Here is a 19,836-nt window from a genome sequence, read left to right on the forward strand (position 1 = left end):
GCATGTTGGTGCCAAGTAACGTGGGTGGTGAGTGGTGTATAGGGCCAAAGTAAACGTATGGTGGATTTCTTCTCAGTGTCTTGTGCGTGTGGATGTAATGGAAAGCCGAATGTAATGTATGGCCAAGTGTGTATGTGGTGGTTGAATGTATGTGGTGCCTAGAAGTCAAGTAAGGCGGGGCGTTACCAAAAGTAAAGTATGGCGAATGCAAGGTGAATGTGAGGCCAGAATGTCAAGTGGGTGTGCGTGTGTAGGTGGAAAAATCCTAGCCAGCTTCGAGCTGCAGCAGGAAATATGGCATGCTGTAGTCTTCGGGAATGTAGGGGGCGAGTCACAGCCCAAAGTAGATTTGACTGAAATCTGGTTTCCTAGGTAAGCGCATCAGGGCCCATAACCTGTAGAAGGAAATAGAACTCAGACGTCAGTCACCATGAAGTGAAGAACGACTGGATTGGGTAAACTACCTAGTGTTTGGAAGTTAGGTTAGTTAACCGGAAAATAACCGAGACTGGACCGAACCGTAACCGATCAGGACCGCAAAAATTACCTAACCGATCCTAACCGTAACCACGGTCCGGTTAGTGGTTAGGTGTCATCCCAAAATATTCAAGACCAAACAAAAACCGGTTAGGACCGGTTATAACCGGTCTTTGTGTCCTAACGTTACACACAAATATTCCCCTGTTTAAACGCTTTCTAACGATCCAAAAATCATATTTTTAGTGGAGAATTGACATATTTACGGTGAATTGAAATTTAAGTGACTATTTTCCTGTCGTCACATGTGTGATAATGTGACATTGATACAACAATGGCGATCCATGAGAAACGCTCACAGGTCAGGTGTACTCGACCTGCGAGGTTGTTTATGAAAATCGTGCGAGGCGGTGTTTCACCTACACACGCCTCGCTGGTGCATGCAGCATAATGCTTGTATTAGAAATATAATATAGGTTTGTAATTATGTTAGTACAGAGAAATAACCGGTTAGGACCGGTCATGTAACCGACCGCTAACTGTTACTAACCGATTATATCGGTTAGTAGCAGTCCGGTTCGGTTATTTTGGGTTTTGTGGCACAAGGTAACCGGTCTCGGTCTCGGTTAGAGCCCTTGAGGGCTCAATAACCGGACCGGACCGGACTTTCAAACACTAAAACTACCTGTAGAAGGAAATAGAACTACAAGTAGTCAGTAATCTAGGTGATGATAATGTATAGTCGAGAAACTCACCTCAGACGTCAGTCACCGTGAAGTGAAGAACGACTGAGGTGGGCTGAAAATAAGGTTTAGTATATATACTGTGGCTTGACGTAAAGACTGGTAAATAGCGGGAGTAAATGAAGAGTGTGATAGATAAGAGCATACGTGTAAACAGAGCAGGTCACGAGACGTCTACTTCAACAGTATCCTGGTCCATGGGGCTTCTTCAGTTCTGGCTATACGATGGGACTCTTTCTAATGGTATGCTATATATTCCTTCATGATCTTTACATGCTAAGAGAAGGCCCCAGGCGGTCTTGTTACATTGTATGCAAAATATCATCATACCGTCTCATGTGTGCCATGCCAGGGTCACCAGCTCTCAATCATCGAGGCAGACATTCTCCACAGTTTGCTGCACTCCAGAGCTTACCCTTTCTCCATCAAATCTACAATGCCATCTTACCCCTAAACTTTACCAACACATTGACACGTCTTGCACTACACCTTCTGTCAATGTACTTCCTCTGCAAGGTGCTCATGTTATGGTTTGTCCTTGTCTTGCAGGCATCAACTTATCGGAGGCAACATCAACCCGAACACGTCTTCTTTCGATTTAGTGAGTCCTATACTAGGTTACATGTGTATGATGAGTGACTGTAATCCTGGTCAGGTTGGATGTGAGTTTCTACTACACATTTACTCCAACTCTGTTATGCACCTCAACCAAATGGACAGGCTCCTACACAGCCTGGTAAACATGTCATCATCACCATAGCTATTCCCCTTCTTCAGGTATTTGCATCTGCTTTTCTCTGCTCAATGCAATCTAACTCCCACAGTATGTAGTGAGGGCAACACAAGAAGGGGAGCAGGGGGTGGTGCACTGAGAATCCGACTATGCTGACCAAGGGGGTCTTAGGATTTAAAAAAAATACCCGGGGTCGATATTTTTTTTAAAGCCCTTGGAGCTTGACCTACCTACCTATGTAATCAGGCACATACCCATATATGGTAATGTGACATCATCATCATGATCACTTTGTCCCTCTACTTGCCCTCTACTTGTCCCAGATGCCTCACAGGCCTTGCAAACCCAGTTTCATGGAACAATTTCCAACGAAACACAACCTAGGTGATACTTAAATATAGGTGAGTGATATAAAACCTTTTTCATATGGAAGATAGCTTTACCCATTGTGTCTCACAGCCAAGCTTCTTACACTCAAGAACCCCATCTGATTGGGAGTCCACCACTATCCTGCACAGACATCCATTCAAGGCATCTGGGCCCTGGCGGCATCTGCCTTGGAACATGCTTCCATTTAGAATGCCTGGTTTCATTGAAAGGCCTCTCTTCCACCTCTAAGTCACTGTTTGCAGCTGTTATGGCATCGCTGACATTGCAGGCACTTGAAATTGTTGCCAACGGCGGCCCAGGAACAGTGTGCTAAACATTGTGTGAGTGCCTGTTCAGCTAAGTTTAGATGATACTCACACTGTCATTCCCCAACCCCACATCGTCAGTGATGATACTTTCCATGTCTGCCACCACTGGCAGCATCTCCCCATTTTCACCTCCCACTCCCTCGGTCTCCGTGTCGCACTCAACCGTGAATGCTGAAGTACCAGATAAGATTAAAGAAATATTATATAAAGCTTGAATATCTTTAAATTTGGACTGATCTGCATGTTCTGGAGTGTATTGGCACTGCAAACCTGCAAGGTATGGCCTTTCAGGCCTGTTTTGAGATCATTTTGTAGAGGGTTCCAAGAATTTTTTTTCTGGGCCTGCGGCTGACCTACCTACCCAACCCCCGGTCAGACTTTGGAATCCTAAGACCCCCTTGATGCTGACTTGACCACCCTCCCCTTTGTTGACTACCATCTCATTGTATTGGTTGCCATCTTCAGTTGCCATATTGGCACACCACTGCGGCGCAGCATACAGTGGGCTGCTGCATATCAGGCACCACCTCATGCCTGAGGCCTGATTGCTCACCTGCTGGTCCCTCCTGTATTTTATAGGACTTTGTTCAAAATACATGTTTATTTAAAGATACCACCATTTTCCATGCCTATCTCACCAGCAGTTCACCCAAATCGTTCCGTAAAAGACCATGCAGCCAAACAAGCATCAATTTTGAACTGAAAAGTGGACATGTTTAAAGTTGACACCTGTTTGGTACTGTTTGTCTATAGCTCTCAAAGAATAGTGTGACAAAAAAACGGGTCTGTATAAGAATGAATTCCTTACATAAACTCCAGGACTTGTAAAAAGGGGCTCACTGTTTGCTCGTGTTAGACTTGAACGCTAACTGTTGAGCAATGTGAGCGTGCTCATGTCACATGACTTTCACTAGCAGTGAAAAACTGCCTTTTTTCAAATTTTTGCTTTTGTTCTTCCTCAACAGAACCAGTGGTTTCCAACTCAGGCTGTTGAGTGGATAGACATGCCGCGTGCCGCTTGTGTTACTCTGGTATTACCGTGTGACCTCGAGGGTGTGGTCCCCCACCTGCTTTTGCCTTCCAGCAGCTTGAGGGTTGCTATTTTTCAGTTCAACCACGCGCTTCACACGCGCATAGAAAACAATGGCACCCGACAATCAGATTGGGCTGGTCGGCGCCCACTTTATCGGTACGGAGTGTTTGTTTTGCGCACGTAGACCTGCTCTGATCTCCTTGCTAGCCGCCACTCTCCAACGCTCCCTTGTCTTTGGTGAACAACCACAGATTGCACTAGCAAATCGTTTCAACGGCATGCGCAGAAGGCGCTCCCGCATTTGCCCCAGCTTGTTTACTCCCCTCCCCCTCTCCTCACGTCATGCGATGGAGCACCCCTTGCATTCCCATCCACACACACTCTCTCTTCGCGTCATGTGATGGAGGGCCCTTTGGCTTCCTTCCACCATGCCAGAAGACGAGCTCCTGCTCAATCGCTTGTCAACCATCTCTGCCCTCTACAACAGGATCAACAGTTACATCGAAACCCCGGGTCTTGAGCTATCCCAGTTCCTTCGGGAGCTCAGATTTCAGGTTGCTCAAGCTGCTGACTACGTCGACCAGAGAATGGCACCTTCGCCTCGCATGCCGGCAACTCCTCCTGCCACAAACTCCAGCACCTTTCCTAGGGCACATTTGAGCACATATCCCACCACAGCTCCCACCGCGGCTCCCCCTGCAAATGGCGGCACTGCGTGCATTCGCAAGGAAAAGCTGGCAAGTTTCTTGTTAGCGTCGCAAACATGGCGGCTAACACCTTTTTTTCTTCTCTTCAAGGCACCAGCAGACATCGCGCAGCAGCGATACGCCTCCATTCTCACGCATATACCCAACAAAATCGACCCCTTCCAAGGAATACTTGTCAAAAACTCATGATCAATCGCACAACAACAGAACGCACGCGCAATTGGAAGACAAGGCCTTTCGCTGCTTATTGCGCGGATATTCTGGCAGTTCCAGGGCATACCGTAGCAACACTGTCCAGGGAGTGTCTTCGCCAGAGACTCGCCCTCCCAAATTGCCCACTCGGTCAAAGATGGCAGGTGCGCCAACTGAGAGAAACTCGTCACTAGATGCCAAGGGTGAGGTATTCTGTGCAAAAGGTGCTGGAAGAACATGTATTTACCCAAGGTGCGTTTGACCTTATGGCGGAGAGCGTGGACCGACTCCCTCTCGTTCTATTAGTGCCGTCGCTGTAGCAAACCAATCGAGAAACAGGCGGTATCGTCTTCCGACGGTCAACTGAAGGGCAAGTACCATAAAGAGTGCTTTAATTGCCACACCTGCCATGTGCGTACACCTTTGCCCTTAATCTCTGCTGGCAGCTACAACTCCCTCTTCTCACAGAAACCCTTCCCTGATAAGACGTTCTACGTCTACGATGGGAAGCCTTTGTGTGCCTATCACTATCACGAAGCCAATGACTCACTCTGTGCTGCGGCACGGTGTGGGCAGCCTATTGAAGGTCCTTGTGCCGTCTCACACACTGGCGACAGATATCACCCTGAGCATATGACATGCGAATACCCTGGATACCCGGAATGCACGGAAACACTGAGTGAGTATTGGAAGGTGGATGGTCAGATGTTGTGTGAACGGCATGCACATAGCGGTAAATCAGGTAGCGATGACGAGGGAGAAGAACAGTGGGTACAGAGCTCAAGGGCGATGAAGCGCGTCACATGGTTCATTAATCTTACAGGTGGTGGTGCGTTGGGTAGCGCTGGGGCAGGTGCTGCTCCAGTTGGCCTTTTCTCCCTCTTGCTGGCTCTCCAGTCTCTATCTCTTCCCCTTTTCCTCTTTTTTTATTATATCGGTATCAATTATCAATCTTGCCCTTCCTTCTTTTCGTTCTATTCCTCTCTTCGACACTCGATTTTTTATCCGTGGACTTGATCACATAATAGTGGGACACTACTTACCTATGCACACATAATTGGTTTGAATGATGTCATTAATGTTTGTGCGCAAGCACTAGTCTCGTTCCCATCTGTTGTAGGGAGTGCGGTCCGCCGGACCGTCAGAGATTCAAAATACACGACAGAATACTCCCTACAACGTCTGGTGCATTTGGTAGGCAAAACCACCAGTCGAGTCACAGCGTGACAAACTGTAACACTTTGGCTGGTGTCAGTCAATCTGACTGCCTTCGAAGTTTGGTCTCTTCTTCTGCTGATCGACTACAGTCTACAGCTATAGACTACAACAGATCAACATCAGCATATGGAGCTTTCCTAGGTCACGAAGGTTTGAAGAGAGGAAAGTTGCCTTCTTGCCCTATGCAACCATTACTGTGCTGGATTGTTTGCATGAACGGTCAGTTGAAAGGTACGTTACACCTATAATCTCTCGAAAAATGGACAACTAACAAATCCTTGACCAGTTCTCTCTACCAGCTTGAGCTCAACGTTTTTACTGCCCACACACATGCGTAAAGTCGAGCACAGCTGCAAGAGGAATACATCACTGTGTTGCGAAACTCAGCATACCATACCAATCTCTAATTATCTTATTCTTCATCCTGGCCTTCAAAGCTTCACGTCTAACCTCTTCTGAAAACACACCAGTCGCAGCCTTTCCAATGTTGCTGTTGTGTTATGGGTAATCGTTCAAGTTGAGATGCACTGTTGAGTTTCCGCCAATGTCGGCGTCGAATCCCATTGCATACTGTTTCGGAATATCTTCTTTAGTGTTGAATAAGAACAATATCCTGGGTTCACGAGGGGGCGCTTCTGCGCCTTTCATGAGCAGTATTAAACGAGATTTCCCGGCGTGAGGGATCGCCGGGTTGCCTGTGTACGCTTTCCTCATATCCTTCAACCAAAATACCGAGCTTTCATTGTCTTCATGGCTGATCGCGAAGAGCAGATGGCATGCGTGCAAGGCCCTAGATTGTTGTCCCTCTGGACAATGGACATCTCAAGCAACTTGCCTTAGACCCCACATGTCCCTTCCCTCCGAGCTACCAGGTATATACCTTACAATGTACTTACTATTCCATATATAAGAAATATATTTTATAACATCTTTTATGCCTGTAGGCCGTGTCAATATCACTCCCTACTATGCGAAGTTGTTACATTTTGTCACGCTGTGACTCGACCGTAGGTTTGCCCTACCAAATGCACCAGACGTTGTGGAGTGTTTTCACACTCCGACGGTCCGGCGGGCCGCTCACTCTTCACAACGGATGGGCACGAGACTAGCAAGCGCTTGATTTGATCAATGTCTGAACTTTTGTAGAAACGACGTGCATGCCTGATGAGCGTGGGCAATGTGGGAACTGCAATTCGACAGCCATCTCCGTTTCAAGCTGGGCCGTAGGGGCAGGGAAACTGAACCCACCAGATGGGCGGAAAGACGGTCAGGTTTGGGTCGGGTAGATGGAAGGAGGCGGCAACTTGAAGCTTGAACTTGAAGGACACTCGCTGTATTCAAGACAAACGTTAACAAGGTCTTGAAGAGATGTCTTGAGACGTTGCTATATCAAATACAAGCAACGGGTCAGGCGATCGTGTCGGTGGGTGATGGAAGAGAGTGGGCAGATTGAAGACGGTCAGGTAGATGTCTGGACGTTGCTGCATCAAATACAAGCAACGGCTCTCGACTCATTGATTATAAGGGCATCAGGCTTATACAGGCAGTGCACGGGTTCAAACGTTCAAGGTCTGAGCGACTGACTCAGGTACGCATATTGGTAAAAACAAACATCAAAAAGTCCAAATTCATTCATATCGAAGCCTAGTTATTTCGTATCAACAATTTGCAGAGTGGTACACGATTCAAGCAAAAAGGACCAGAGACCTAATATTTGTAGGGGAGATAGGTCATGGTTTTCCTCTTGACTTCGAAAGCCTTCCAAGCAGCAACAACTTCATCGGGGCTCTGTGCAAAGATTTGGTTAGGATCAATCACACCGGCGTTGATCTTGTCCTGAGCGGTATGAAGGTTCTTGGATATAGTTGCAAACGAAACTATATATTCAGAAATTCAATAATGGATTCCGTGCGTGAGTTTGATGAAAATAATTTTACCTTTGACATCTTGGATAGTCTTGAGAACAGGAGGGAGATACTGGTTGAGCTCTTGCAAGTAATTCTAGACTCGCCATCACCGTGTTAGAATTCGATATCAAAGTAAACACTATAGACTAACCTTTTGGTTGCCAAACTTGCTCGGATCTACACCCTTGTATTTATCTTGGCCAACTGCGATGTGCTCCTGGATGTTACCCTGGGTCAAAACTGCGTACAACGCCGCCAATTTGACGTCAACGTCTGCCAAGCTATTGATCAATCTGGCTGTGATCGCTACACCCTGGGTTGCGATGTTATCATAAAGTTGTTGAACCGCGTGCTAATAGACTGATGTTATGAAAATAATTTTTGAGAATTAGAAAGATCGTACCCCAGCACCAGATGAAAAATCATGGATAACTTCGTCGACCGCATCTATCGCAGGGGGCAAAGCCTTCTTGACTTCGGACGAGTAATGATAATGCTGACGCGCTACTTTAGTCTGAAAACATTTCAGTGCATCAATTATTGCAATCCAGAACTAGGACAGTTGAGAGCTCTTACCGGGTCAACGAGTTGTTGGGCTACTACGTCGGCCTGTAGATGGCATCAACACTCAGCCGCCGAAAACAATCATAGTATGTTACACTTACCGTGCTAATTGCTCCCAATGTGCCCTGTCCGACCTTGGGTGGGAGTCAGTACCTGTTGATTGGTACAAATAACGAGGCATTACCGAGCGAAGCAATCCCCCACCCGGAAGCCCACCAGTGACAGTGCCAAGCTGTGGAGATTGTAGGTGTATTCAGCGCCCATAAGTTAGAATATGATATATGTATTACCCCTCCGAACAAAGATGACGCGACGCCAGTAGCCTAAGATAACAGTCAGCACCTACCAAATACAGTCGCGGTATGGCACTTACTGCTGAGCTTACTCCTCCAACTACAGCCGTAGACTATAAACACCGTGAATAAGAATCGCAAATAACAAGCAAAATGTATTACCGCGCCGCCGACTATATCGCCAACCCCGATCAATGCCCTTACGGGCTGCGAATGGTTCAGGACGTTAGTTTCAAGCAATGGTAAGCAATAATCACCGGAGTGTCCAAAAATGCTAAATCTCTGCAAAATTATCAGAGTCCGTGAGATGAAATTTTAAGCAGTGACAAGATACGAACTTCTGTTGATATTCGCGAATCTTGATGAAGGCATCCTGGTTGAAAGGGAAGACATCATCAGTAAGAGGAGCGGCTGGAACAATGCTGACAAGTTGGGAGCTCATTGTGTATGGGTCTCACAGTTGGATGGCACGCGGTATTTATACCAGTAGAGCAAAAATATATTTGTTTCTAAAAAAAAAGTCGTTTGATGAAGGCTACTACGGCGTTTTCATCGGCCGAGGGCAGACAACTTGCATGTCAGCTAATTCCTATCGAAAAGATCACTGACAGGCAGCCTGGAAGACAAGATCACTGCCAACAGGTAGCCTGGAAGTCTGAAGACACGATTTGAATTGACATGGCAGCCTGGAAGACCAGAAGACTTGAAAGCAGCTTTCTCATTGGCTGAGAGCGGACAATTGGAATGATTTTATTGTTATCGAGAAGCAAACCTGAAACACATGAGCATCCAACTGGTAGGAATATGTGATGGAAGACAGGGATGCTTGACAGAGAATTCCTGGAAGACACGAGCAGACGGTTGGAATGATTACATGCGGCACAGCGTAATCGTTGTCGAGAAACCATCCAGTCACTGGCAAAGAACCTGAAAAACAGAAATGCCCGTCGTTGGTGAGATTCAGCGAGATTTTGAAAGAACATTTTCAGCAAGTGCGAGCAAAGTGCGAGTCCTAAAGCTATTTATAGGGATTCCACGTGATCTTAGCAAACTTGAAATGAAGTTCACACGACCATCACCGCTGTTCACGCGCACGATAGGAATGTTACCAAGTCCGACATCGGTCTTCCACAAGTCTTCCATTGCTAAAGATACTCAGGCTCGCATGAACCGGCTTCGGATTACCATCGTCCGTTATTACACACCAATAAAGGCAAACCTGAAGAATGTTCCTATCGACGGCATCACGGTACATTTTGTATGTATACTATGATCACTTGCTGAAAGACTAATAATAGCATAGCATGCGCAATGTTGAAGAGAGAGAGAGAGAGTTATTGGCGGCGGTATAAGATTGGAGAGCCGATAGCTCTGTTTTCCCTCATATTCCTGAGCATCTGCCAGTGCTCCAGGAACTTTTTGCAAATCCATGTCTGCCCAATTTCCTGTCGCCGTCGTCGGTATAGGCTGCAGACTCCCAAATGGTTCTGATACCAAAGAATTGTATTATGAATTCCTTCGCAACAAAGTAAGCTTCCAGGACTACTCTGCATAAATACTCATTCAACCTGACCGTAGGGTGACGGGATGTCTGAACCCCCTCCAGATAGGTGGGATCATAGTGAATGGGGTAGTAGTACGCCATGTTCACTGCTCGCATTGTCTTTGGGTTTAACCGTGATTATGTAGGCCGCCCAGATGAACCAGGAAAGTATAACACCTCCATGTGCGGATTTATCAACTCTATCGATCATTTCGACACACGAGAGTTCGGAATATCCATGAAGGAAGCACAGCAGCTTGATCCCTCTTCGCGTCTTATTCTTGAAGTCGCTCATCTGGTTTGTACTTGCAATTCCGATGGTTGTCTTCAAGTCCACTGACCTTCCAATAGGCTCTCTTAGACTCTGGAATCGACTACAGAGGTTCGAATACTGGTGTCTACATAGGCCAGCTTTTGATATCTGCCTCTGAATTGGGAAACGGAGATCGCTATGAAGTCAGCAGTTATCAAGGACTCGGGAAATGCGTTTCCCTTCGATCCAATCGAGTGTCATTCACTTTCGACTTGCGTGGGCCCTCCTTGATAGTGGATACTGGTAAGAAAATTTGAAAGTTGACCTACTACTTGATCTCATATTAGTTCATTTGATTAGCCTGCTCGTCTTCTGCGACGGCTATGCACATGGCTATGTCCGCTATTAAACTCGGAGATATTGATCAGGCCCTAATCATCGGTGCAGCGATTAAATGTTGTTCAAATAATAGAACACTAACTTGTTTTTTATCTTTTTTTTTTGTAGGCGGGAATGTAATTGCCCAGCCAGTACACAACGTAATGTTTTCAAAGACGGGAATTTTGTCTCCTACAGGCTCCTCGAAATCTTTTGATGCAGCTGCAGACGGATATGCCAGGTACATATTCCCGTTCAGGATCTCAGGCTAATCATATCTAAGTCTCCTTTTAATTTCAAGGGCTGAAGGATTTGCAGCGATCATGATCAAACGTCTTGACAAAGCGCTTAAAGATGGTGACACTGTTTATTCCGTGATTACGGGCAGCGCGATCAACTCCAACGGAAAGGGAGTCAGTTTGACGATGCCCAAGGCTGATATGCAGGCAGAAACGATCAGACAAGCATACCACCATGCGAATAGGAAACCAAGCGAAGCATTTTTTGTCGAGTTACATGCTACAGGTACCCCTGTTGGTGATCCTATCGAGGCGAACATTGTGGGGCAGGTCTTTTCTGAAGATCGCAAGCCGGACAGAGTTTTGAGGTCAGAATTGGTTTTTCTCAAGAGCAAAATTTCCGGCTTAACACGATCTTACAGAATAGGCAGTGTAAAGTCCAACATTGGCCATACTGAAGGATGTAGTTTTTTGGCGAGCCTGATCAAAGTTTCGCTCATGCTGAAGCACAAAGAAATAATCCCGAACATCCGCTTCAACAACCCCAACCCGAAAATTGACTTCAATAAGTGGTTAATGAAAGTTCAAACCGAGGTGTGTTGTACTCGCCTTATTCTTTTTGACTCTTTTGTCTGAACCACCTTTTTCAGTTGGAGCAAATTACACCGAAACAGGCAGCTGCTGATGGAAAATGGATTGCTTCCGTGTCATCTTCCGGAATTGGAGGATCGAACGCGCACGTTGTTCTTGAAACCCTAGAAACGGCTAATATCAATGAGCTCAACCAGACCACCGAGTCCGACCGATCCATCGAGCCCAACCACATCGAGCCCAACCAGTCCGTCGAGCCCAACCACATCCAGTCCAACCAGTCCATCTCCAGGTCATTGTACCTCTTCGTGGTCGCCGCCCTCGCTGGGCCAACTGTTCTCCCCTGGAAGGATGCTCTCACGAAATCTTACCAAGACGTCACAGACGACAAAGTCCTTCGTTCACTGTCATATGATCTTACCCGCAAAGCTCGTTCGTGCCCTGCTCGTTCCTTCGCAGTGGGCGCTACCCTATCATCCGACCTTAACTTCTCTCAGCCTGTTATTGTTAACTCGGATGTAAACCCCATCCTCTGCCTCGTTTTCTCTGGTCAGGGGCCTCAGCATGTGGCCATGGGACGAGATCTTTCTGCAGCATTTCCCGTCTTTCTGTCTGCCGTGAAGCACTGCGATGAAATTTTAGTTGGGACCTACGGGCAGAAATCGTTTCTTGAGCGGACTGGTCTTTTCATTCCTAATGAGCAAGCAAAAGTCCCCGAAAACCAAGTCTGGCCTATCGAAGAAGTCGTCTATTCAATTGTATTCATGCAGGTTGCTTTAGTTGACCTCATCAAGAGCCTTGGAATCGAATACACCTACGCCATCGGCCATAGGTGAGTACGCATTCCTACCTTGGAGACTACATAATAATCCCTTACTTTTAGCATCGGAGAAATTGCCATGGGCTATGCATCAGGCCACTATACTAAAAAGACTGCCGTAGGAATTGCTGCTGCGCGCGCGACCGCTATGGCTCAAGTGAGCGGCAACGGCAGCATGGCAGCCCTCGGCGCTTGCTACCATAGAGCGAAATACATGATAAAACAAATTTTAGCAGATGCAAATGCCGACGAAGGTCTTTGGATTGCTGCCATCAATTCTCCTAAGGATGTCACTATTGCTGGTGACAGTAAACTCATCGACAAGCTTGTTTTAATTGCCCAGGGTAGAAAAATCTTCGTAGCCAAGTTGAAGGTGACTTGTGCTTTTCACACACCTTTAATGGACTTGTGCGAGAAAGATTTTAGGACGATGGCGAAGCTTGCATTTGCCGATGGCACAGGCACACCCATCATTCGTACAATGTCCACTGTCGATCCTGGCTGGCTGGAGCGTGACATGGATGAAGACTATTGTTGGGACAACATAAGTCGACCAGTGTTGTTCGGCAAGGCTGTTGACGATATCGTAAAGGAAAGGGGACCTGATAATGTCGTATTCCTCGAGATTTCACCCCATCCTGTCCTCCAGGCTTATATCAACCATTGTGGTGGCAAGGCCTTCAATCTTGTTCGACGACCTAATCCGAAGACACCTGCGAAAAACACTGGGGAGTATCACCAACTTCTCGAGGGTATTGGTGGTCTTTTCAGCGCCGGTTTCAAAGCGGTCGATCTTGCTAAGCTCTGTGCGACTCCAGACGGACAGCAAGATTTCGTTCAATGCAATTTACCAGAGTATCCTTATAATCGGTCGAAATGTTGGTCAGAGTCAGCATCCGATCGTTCAATGCGTCTCCGGGAAAAACGCAGGCCTCTTGCTAGCACTATGTTCCGCTTCAACTGTGAAACTCATCCAGATCTCACGGGCCACGTCATATTCGATCGGCCAATCTTCCCCGCCTCTGGGTAGGTTCATTCGCATTAACTCTGATTTTATCACTGATTTGATTTATGTCAGGTATATCGAGAGCATTCTTGAGAATGGCGCCATGGTTTTGAAGGATACGAAAATTCTTCGCCCGCTAATTATGGGTGCGCGCGGGACTGACCCAGCTCATGTTGGCCTCCTCACTGATGGCGATGAATGGGAGTTCCGTGTCGCGACATCGAATACTTATGACAACGGATATATCAAGCTCGACACGGTCTATGCTACTGGCGCATACTTGACCAACAATCCCAATTTCAATCCAAATGAACCCAAACATTTCGACATTGATTCCAAGCTTGCCCTCTCCCGCTGCTCCATAACAGGGGAAGAATTTTACCAAGCCATCCCATCGATATATGGATATCAGGATAATTTCACTAGTTATATTAAAGAGATTCACGAACTACCTGACGATGATAGCTGGGGTGGATCAGCGTACCTGATTAAGATTGAAGTCTCAGAAGACGACATCAACCTCCACGACAACGGTTATATCATTCATCCAAGCTTCCTAGACAGCATCATGCACTCGACTTTGGCGGCGTTCATTGATATGGAAAACAAATCATTCGACTTCACTGAAACACTCTTACCAGTGAAAATTGACGAGATCACTCGATGGGACAAGGGCGACAACAATGATCTTGACTTTCACCTCCAAGGCACCATCTGGACCTACCTTACTATCAGTACTTGGTCCCCCAATGGTCCTTGCCGATCTAATCTCGTCGTTACTAATTCAAAGTCGCTGGTTCTCCTCACCATCGATGGAATGGAATGTGCGATCGCCCCGCAGGAACAATCCACCATGGACGAGTGCTTTACGACGATTTGGCAACCAAAGGTGTTTCCCTCTACAGGCTTCACTCTCCCTTCAGCTGAAGCTCTTTCCACGCCATCTTATATTTGTCAAGTCTTTGACGCGCTCGTCGCCAAAGCTCGGGCTGCTGGCCGGCATGTTGTTCGCGTTCTTGACTTGGATACATCTTCATTGGCTGCAACGGCCATCGCTGAATCTCTCGTTTCTTTACCTTCCAATCAGATTCTTGTAGATTACTTCCTGGCCGGAGTGTCCCCCGAAGACGCAGATGAAAAGGCGCGAGCCATGTCATATCCTCGTGCTAGACCTTTTGTTCTGGACACTGATTCTGCTATATCTCCTGAAGACGCAGATGCGAAGGCACGGGCCATGTCCCGCGCCAAACCTGCGCAGACCAATTCTGCTTTATCCCCCGAAGAAGCAGAGGCAACAGCGCGAGCCATTGCCCGTGCTAGACAAGCTGAGTTGGATCCCAATTCCGCTGAATATGTTATGGTTTTCGAAAGGTAACTCATGCAATACTCGTTTTTATTACATCACTGATGAATATCAAGCTTCGATATCCTTTTCCAAGTGATCGACGACTCCATTTCGGCTTCAGATGTCGATAAGCTTCTTAAATATTTGGCTCCCTTCGGAGTTCTCCTTTTGCTGTATAGTAAGCTAACTTTTTCAATCCATAAAATGTTTTCTGATCTAGCTCTTGCATAATTTAGATTCAACTTCGGTTAACGCAGAGAAGCCTGAGGGCGAACAAGGCCTGATTCTTCCAGCTTTTCAGCATGTTCCCGAAATAGACATTTCAGTTGCGAAACTGGATACTGGCGAGACTCTCACTCTAATTCGCTCCGGTTTACCTTGCATCCCACCGGAAGAGGATTTGGTCCCTGAAGTTGTCTTACATCATTTTACACGTGGCACCGAAGAAGAGTTAGTCGAAATCGTCAATCAGCTGTCTGAAAACGCAGAAATCTGGATTCTGGGAACCGATAACGCCATAGGCATTGGCGGGTTGGGTATAGCAGCTTGCATCATCGCTGAATCACCCAATTTCACTGTTCGCTCTATGTTATTCGAAGACGAGTCTTTGACCTTGGAGGCTAGAGAGGAGATTGTGCGATCTTTGCGTCTGACCTCTTCGCTTCTTGAACAACATTTGAAATACACTCGCACTGGCGATGTTTTTGTCCGCAGACTCGTTTATCACCCAACAGACACTCAGCCTAGGCCCGCCCCTGGTGTCACGATCGAGGCTCCCTTGGAAAAGGGTCAAATCTCTGCATATTTTCCCCCAAATATCAAATCCACGGATGTGCAAGTATCAATTGATTTTTTCGGTATTGATAGCGTCTCAGCGGGAAAGCCATCTGTAGCTTTTGTTGGGAAAGTTTCTCATATGGGAGCCGACGTGAAGGATATTTCCACCTTGAGTAAAGTACGTCAAGCCTTCAACACCATCTTCACGCACCTGATTGTATTCCCCCCGCTGAAAGGTTGTCGGAATCGCCAAGCATCCCATCACGGATATTGCTGTCTTAGATCAGAGCTCGATTACAACGCTTCCTAGTGACGTGTCCGACAGTGATGCTGTCGCTCTGCCTATCATCGCTTTGATCCCATGGTTGGCACTTGCAGAATATGTTCCTATATCGAGTTCCACTATAATTTTTCTGCACGACGCAAGTACACGTAAGTTTGTTGCTCATCATTCTCGCAGTTCTGTGGCTCACTCTATTTTTAGAGGTTGGATCCGGTGCTGTGCAACTTTGTCAACGCTTTGGTGCTAGATTCTTCTGTACCGTAGCAACACCGGCTGACGGGAAGCGACTCTGCGATGAACTCAATGTGGATGAACATGCTGTCGGGACTTCACTGACCCTAGATGACAAAACATCCGCCGTCCAAACATGGCTATCAGAGAATAAATTGCCCGGTTTCGACATTGTGTTCAATCTCCTGGGCAGCTCGATAAGTTCGACCATATTTAACCTTCTGACAGCAACAGGTCAATACATCCATAACAACTCGAACTCTGTCGATCAAGTTAGCATCCCTTCGGGTGCTCCAATTACACGAGTGATTGACGTCCCCAAGCTTGTGGAGCGCTACCCTTCCAAAATAGCATCGAGTCTAGCAAACCTAATGAATGCCCATATCTCTGCTCCTTTCAAACTTCAGTCCCAATCTACGTCTGTTTCACAGCTATCCGGATCAACAGCCCCTTGCGCAACAAAGCCCGAAGTTTTGGTTGTTGCGCCTGATGTCCCTAGGCAGATTGGCATTAAATCTGGCCAATTATTCGACCCAAGGAAAAACTATCTTCTCATTGGCGGCTCAAGCGAACTAGGGGTTCGGATCTCGGTCTGGATGGCGACTCGTGGTGCTCGTCATATCGTTTTGACCAGTAGGCGTGGTCCAGATGCGTTGGGTAAGATGGACAAGGTGTACATTCGTCACCTGCAATCAATGGACGTATCATTGGAAATTATTGCTGCAGATGCGCGCGATCTTGAGGCAATGTCACAGCTCATAGTCCATGCCCATAAGACGGCTCCAATTGGCGGAATTTTTCTAATGACGGTTGTCTCTCGTGATGGATTATTTACTGGCATGAAGCAGGAGTCATTTGACCATGTTTACTTCTCCAAGGTGTTTGCTCTGAACACTCTTCTGCGCCTTGTCAACCCCGCCGCGCTAGACTTCCTCCTTCTCTTCTCAACCATTGGCTCTGTTTTCGGCAATGCAGGACAATCAGCTTATTGCGCATCCCAACTGTAAGTGATATGCAACTGTTCTTTTCTTTGAAATACTCAGTAACCTCTCTTTTACTTAGTTATCTGGATCGCATTGCTGAATCTTTGCCAAACACGGTCTCAATTTCCCTCCCTCCAGTTTCTGATTCTGGAATGTTCAAGCGTTTACTCCAGTCTACAAAGGGCCGCTCCAGCTCAAAAACAGCCATGAAGATTGGGATCACTACCGCACAGGCATGCGAATTCATCGCCGATTCCATCATTCGGCAAATTTCGCATTATGTCCCAGCGATCGCTATGAAGCATGTCCCTATGGTGTTCTCGGCCTGCGAACCTCTCCTATACAACCACTTACTCCCGACACGGTTTTTGGTTAAACAGACGGATAACGAGCGTGGCACCATTGAAACCCCAGCTAGCTTACTTTGCGAACTTTTGGGGTTGGGTATCGATAAAATTGCCGATGACGTTACTTTGAAAGATTATGGATTGGATTCTCTTGGGGGTTTGTTAATGATTTTTAAAGAAGCTGTGTTTCTTACTTACAATTTCTCTTTAAGCCATCCGATACAGCAAGGAGCTGGAGGGTCATTTCGGTATTAAAGTTGGCCAGCTGGAACTCCTCGGATCTATGAATATTGGAATCCTCAATGAATTGGTTGCCTCTAGCTCGAAAGCTGGAAACCTCGCCTTGGAAGACGATGAAGATGGCGCTAAATATATATCGGCTCCCGAAATGAATCTAGTGAAACGAATCGCATATGGTGAAGTCGTTACAGCGAATGCGTCACATCTGCAATCACTCATTTGGCATTCTTACGTGTGTATTATTTCCTCTCTTTTGAACGTTAATTCTGAGGTGGTCAAACGTAGGTCCAAACTCAAGAGCCAAACGGAAGTGCTGGTGGGGCTGAACACATGTCTTTGCATCGAGAAGGGCAAGGCGAGACTCGTGGACTAATCATGACGATCAGCTCTCCTGCTGGTATAGATATCAGTCGCATGCGGGAAGCATTCGCTGAAGTCATTCAGCGCCATGGTGCCCTCCGCACGGCCTTTTACTTAGTCCAAGGAAAGCTTGGGCAGTGCGTGTATCCTTTCCTGGACTTCGAGGTTAACGTAGTCGATCTCGAGGCTGAGGGCAATCCGGAACGAAAGGCATACGAGATGTCATTGACTATGTGCAAAGAATTCAGTCTAAAGCTCGAACAGCTACCCCTCTTTCGAGCCACTATCTTCAGTCTTGGCAACAATGCATGGAGCTTCAGTTTCATCTCCCATGATGTGTATGTCGCTCCTTTCACATATTTTTCTCCCGTCTGACAGGGTTATAGCATAATGGATCAAGCTTCACTTGGCTTAATATACCGCGAAGTGATCGCATTGTATCACAATGGTCTTGACAGCCTCGATCCTCAAGACATGCATTTCTCCGATTTTAGTGATTGGCTTCTCCACACCTCCGACCATCGTGCCGAGCTGCAAAAGAAACAGCGCGAATTCTGGACCGAAACCCTCAAAGATGTTCAACCAACGTACCTCTTGTCCTCGACACCGTCCGAAGAACCATTATCAGACCTCACCGAAATTGAGGCGACTTTGGATGCTTCTACGCTGGCCTTGTGCCATAGTCTCGTGAAGGAGGTTGGGGCCACACCATCCGAAGGATTCTTCGCCGTTTACAACTCCCTTTTGTTCCATTATTCGTCCCAAGAAACGATGGTCGTGGGTACCACGTTCACACAGCGCAACACAGCACAACTAGCTAACGTGGTTGGGCCACTTACTACATTCCTACCAATCAAGACAACCGTTGATCCCAATCAGACATTCGAGGAGTATTTCGCCGGTTTCAGGGCAGATCTATCCAAGAGTCTTGAAAATGGCGATATAGTTTATGAGGATATAAACTCCGAGGTTACAGACTCTTCGCGACGCCCAAGCTTATTCAAACATTCGTTCACCTATGACGAGATGAACGTGGATGCTATCTCGGATCTCGCATTAAAGGAGATGGAAGTAAAAGGCACCCGTTCCTTGTCGAAAACCATGGCCAAAGACCAGGAACTTCTTCTCGATATTTACGGCAAGACTGGTCGTATCATTCTTCGGTTTAACAACCATATATTCTCTGAAGAGAAGGCAAGAAATCTCCTCGACACATACATCACTTTTGTTGAAGCTCTTTGCCGCTCCCCGGACTCCAAGATGTGCGATCTCTCCGTAATTGCAAACCCTGCTGAAACCGCACCAGTAGTAACGTCCTTAGAAACGACTAGCTTGCTCGCAGAAACCACTACAGCCTAAATTTCAAATGCTTTTGTACAGTCGCTACAATTATCTGTATAGATCTTTGTGGCAGGATCGAGATATCTTTTCTTGAAATCAGCGTAAGTATGGGAAGAAGTAGAAACATGTATATCAAATAGTAGTCGTTATGAAATTTGCACTATGAAACCGAGGATTCCAACGACCAGCCAACTTTCTACCAAAACTCACACTGTAAAATGTTGCGACCCACTTCATGCAACCCAGATGCCATGGCTGCCCCAGCTCAAACGACCAGCAGTCGCAGCACAAGAGTTACAGCATAAAAAGCTGACCAGACCTTTCGGATTGTAACAGACAACAAATCTGTCCCTAACCCGTTTTTTCTTCCTAAAAATCCCAAGGACTCTGAGCGCACCCTCCACCACGAAGCCGAAAAGAAAGAATTTGCGCCATCTACAGCAACCACACATGGAAAATCCACAGAAACGAACGATCCAAAGATCAGATATCGAACCAAAAATGCAGCTTCTCGATTCAAGTCTCCACTGCGGG

The 19,836-nt window shown here is 46.7% G+C and overlaps 6 protein-coding genes across 6 annotated transcripts; 4 read left to right on the top strand and 2 right to left on the bottom strand.

Annotated features, from left to right (window-relative positions):
• Positions 1 to 1,556: 1,556 nt before the first annotated feature.
• On the top strand, positions 1,557 to 1,980 carry LACBIDRAFT_305821 (uncharacterized protein; the record flags this gene model as incomplete). The annotated part of the gene is made up of 3 exons (XM_001874735.1): positions 1,557 to 1,821; positions 1,876 to 1,882; positions 1,941 to 1,980. The coding sequence occupies 3 exons, from the start codon at positions 1,557 to 1,559 to the stop codon at positions 1,978 to 1,980; spliced, it is 312 nt and encodes a 103-aa protein (XP_001874770.1).
• Positions 1,981 to 2,252: 272 nt separating this feature from the next.
• LACBIDRAFT_322065 (uncharacterized protein) lies at positions 2,253 to 3,123 on the bottom strand (the record flags this gene model as incomplete). Its single annotated transcript, XM_001875295.1, has 4 exons — positions 2,253 to 2,333; positions 2,605 to 2,652; positions 2,701 to 2,822; positions 3,009 to 3,123. 4 exons carry the CDS (start codon positions 3,121 to 3,123, stop codon positions 2,253 to 2,255), a joined length of 366 nt encoding a protein of 121 aa, XP_001875330.1.
• Positions 3,124 to 4,386: 1,263 nt separating this feature from the next.
• On the top strand, positions 4,387 to 5,600 carry LACBIDRAFT_305823 (uncharacterized protein; the record flags this gene model as incomplete). The annotated part of the gene is made up of 4 exons (XM_001874736.1): positions 4,387 to 4,421; positions 4,482 to 4,835; positions 4,904 to 4,994; positions 5,052 to 5,600. The coding sequence occupies 4 exons, from the start codon at positions 4,387 to 4,389 to the stop codon at positions 5,598 to 5,600; spliced, it is 1,029 nt and encodes a 342-aa protein (XP_001874771.1).
• Positions 5,601 to 6,013: 413 nt separating this feature from the next.
• On the top strand, positions 6,014 to 6,260 carry LACBIDRAFT_305824 (uncharacterized protein; the record flags this gene model as incomplete). The annotated part of the gene is made up of 2 exons (XM_001874737.1): positions 6,014 to 6,032; positions 6,088 to 6,260. 2 exons carry the CDS (start codon positions 6,014 to 6,016, stop codon positions 6,258 to 6,260), a joined length of 192 nt encoding a protein of 63 aa, XP_001874772.1.
• A 1,248-nt stretch (positions 6,261 to 7,508) lies between these two features.
• On the bottom strand, positions 7,509 to 9,007 carry LACBIDRAFT_305825 (uncharacterized protein; the record flags this gene model as incomplete). The annotated part of the gene is made up of 12 exons (XM_001875296.1): positions 7,509 to 7,678; positions 7,739 to 7,802; positions 7,860 to 8,060; positions 8,112 to 8,222; positions 8,285 to 8,317; positions 8,374 to 8,406; positions 8,457 to 8,504; positions 8,563 to 8,595; positions 8,646 to 8,678; positions 8,728 to 8,772; positions 8,823 to 8,847; positions 8,904 to 9,007. The coding sequence occupies 12 exons, from the start codon at positions 9,005 to 9,007 to the stop codon at positions 7,509 to 7,511; spliced, it is 900 nt and encodes a 299-aa protein (XP_001875331.1).
• A 1,008-nt stretch (positions 9,008 to 10,015) lies between these two features.
• LACBIDRAFT_152397 (uncharacterized protein) lies at positions 10,016 to 11,575 on the top strand (the record flags this gene model as incomplete). Its single annotated transcript, XM_001874738.1, has 8 exons — positions 10,016 to 10,093; positions 10,144 to 10,201; positions 10,255 to 10,406; positions 10,460 to 10,664; positions 10,722 to 10,802; positions 10,869 to 10,980; positions 11,041 to 11,346; positions 11,401 to 11,575. Coding segments are annotated over 8 exons (1,167 nt in total), but the record flags the coding sequence as incomplete, so codon positions are not given.
• Positions 11,576 to 19,836: the final 8,261 nt, after the last annotated feature.

Source organism: Laccaria bicolor, genomic scaffold, assembly GCF_000143565.1.
Source record: "Laccaria bicolor S238N-H82 LACBIscaffold_2 genomic scaffold, whole genome shotgun sequence".
NCBI classification, from domain to species: domain Eukaryota; kingdom Fungi; phylum Basidiomycota; class Agaricomycetes; order Agaricales; family Hydnangiaceae; genus Laccaria; species Laccaria bicolor.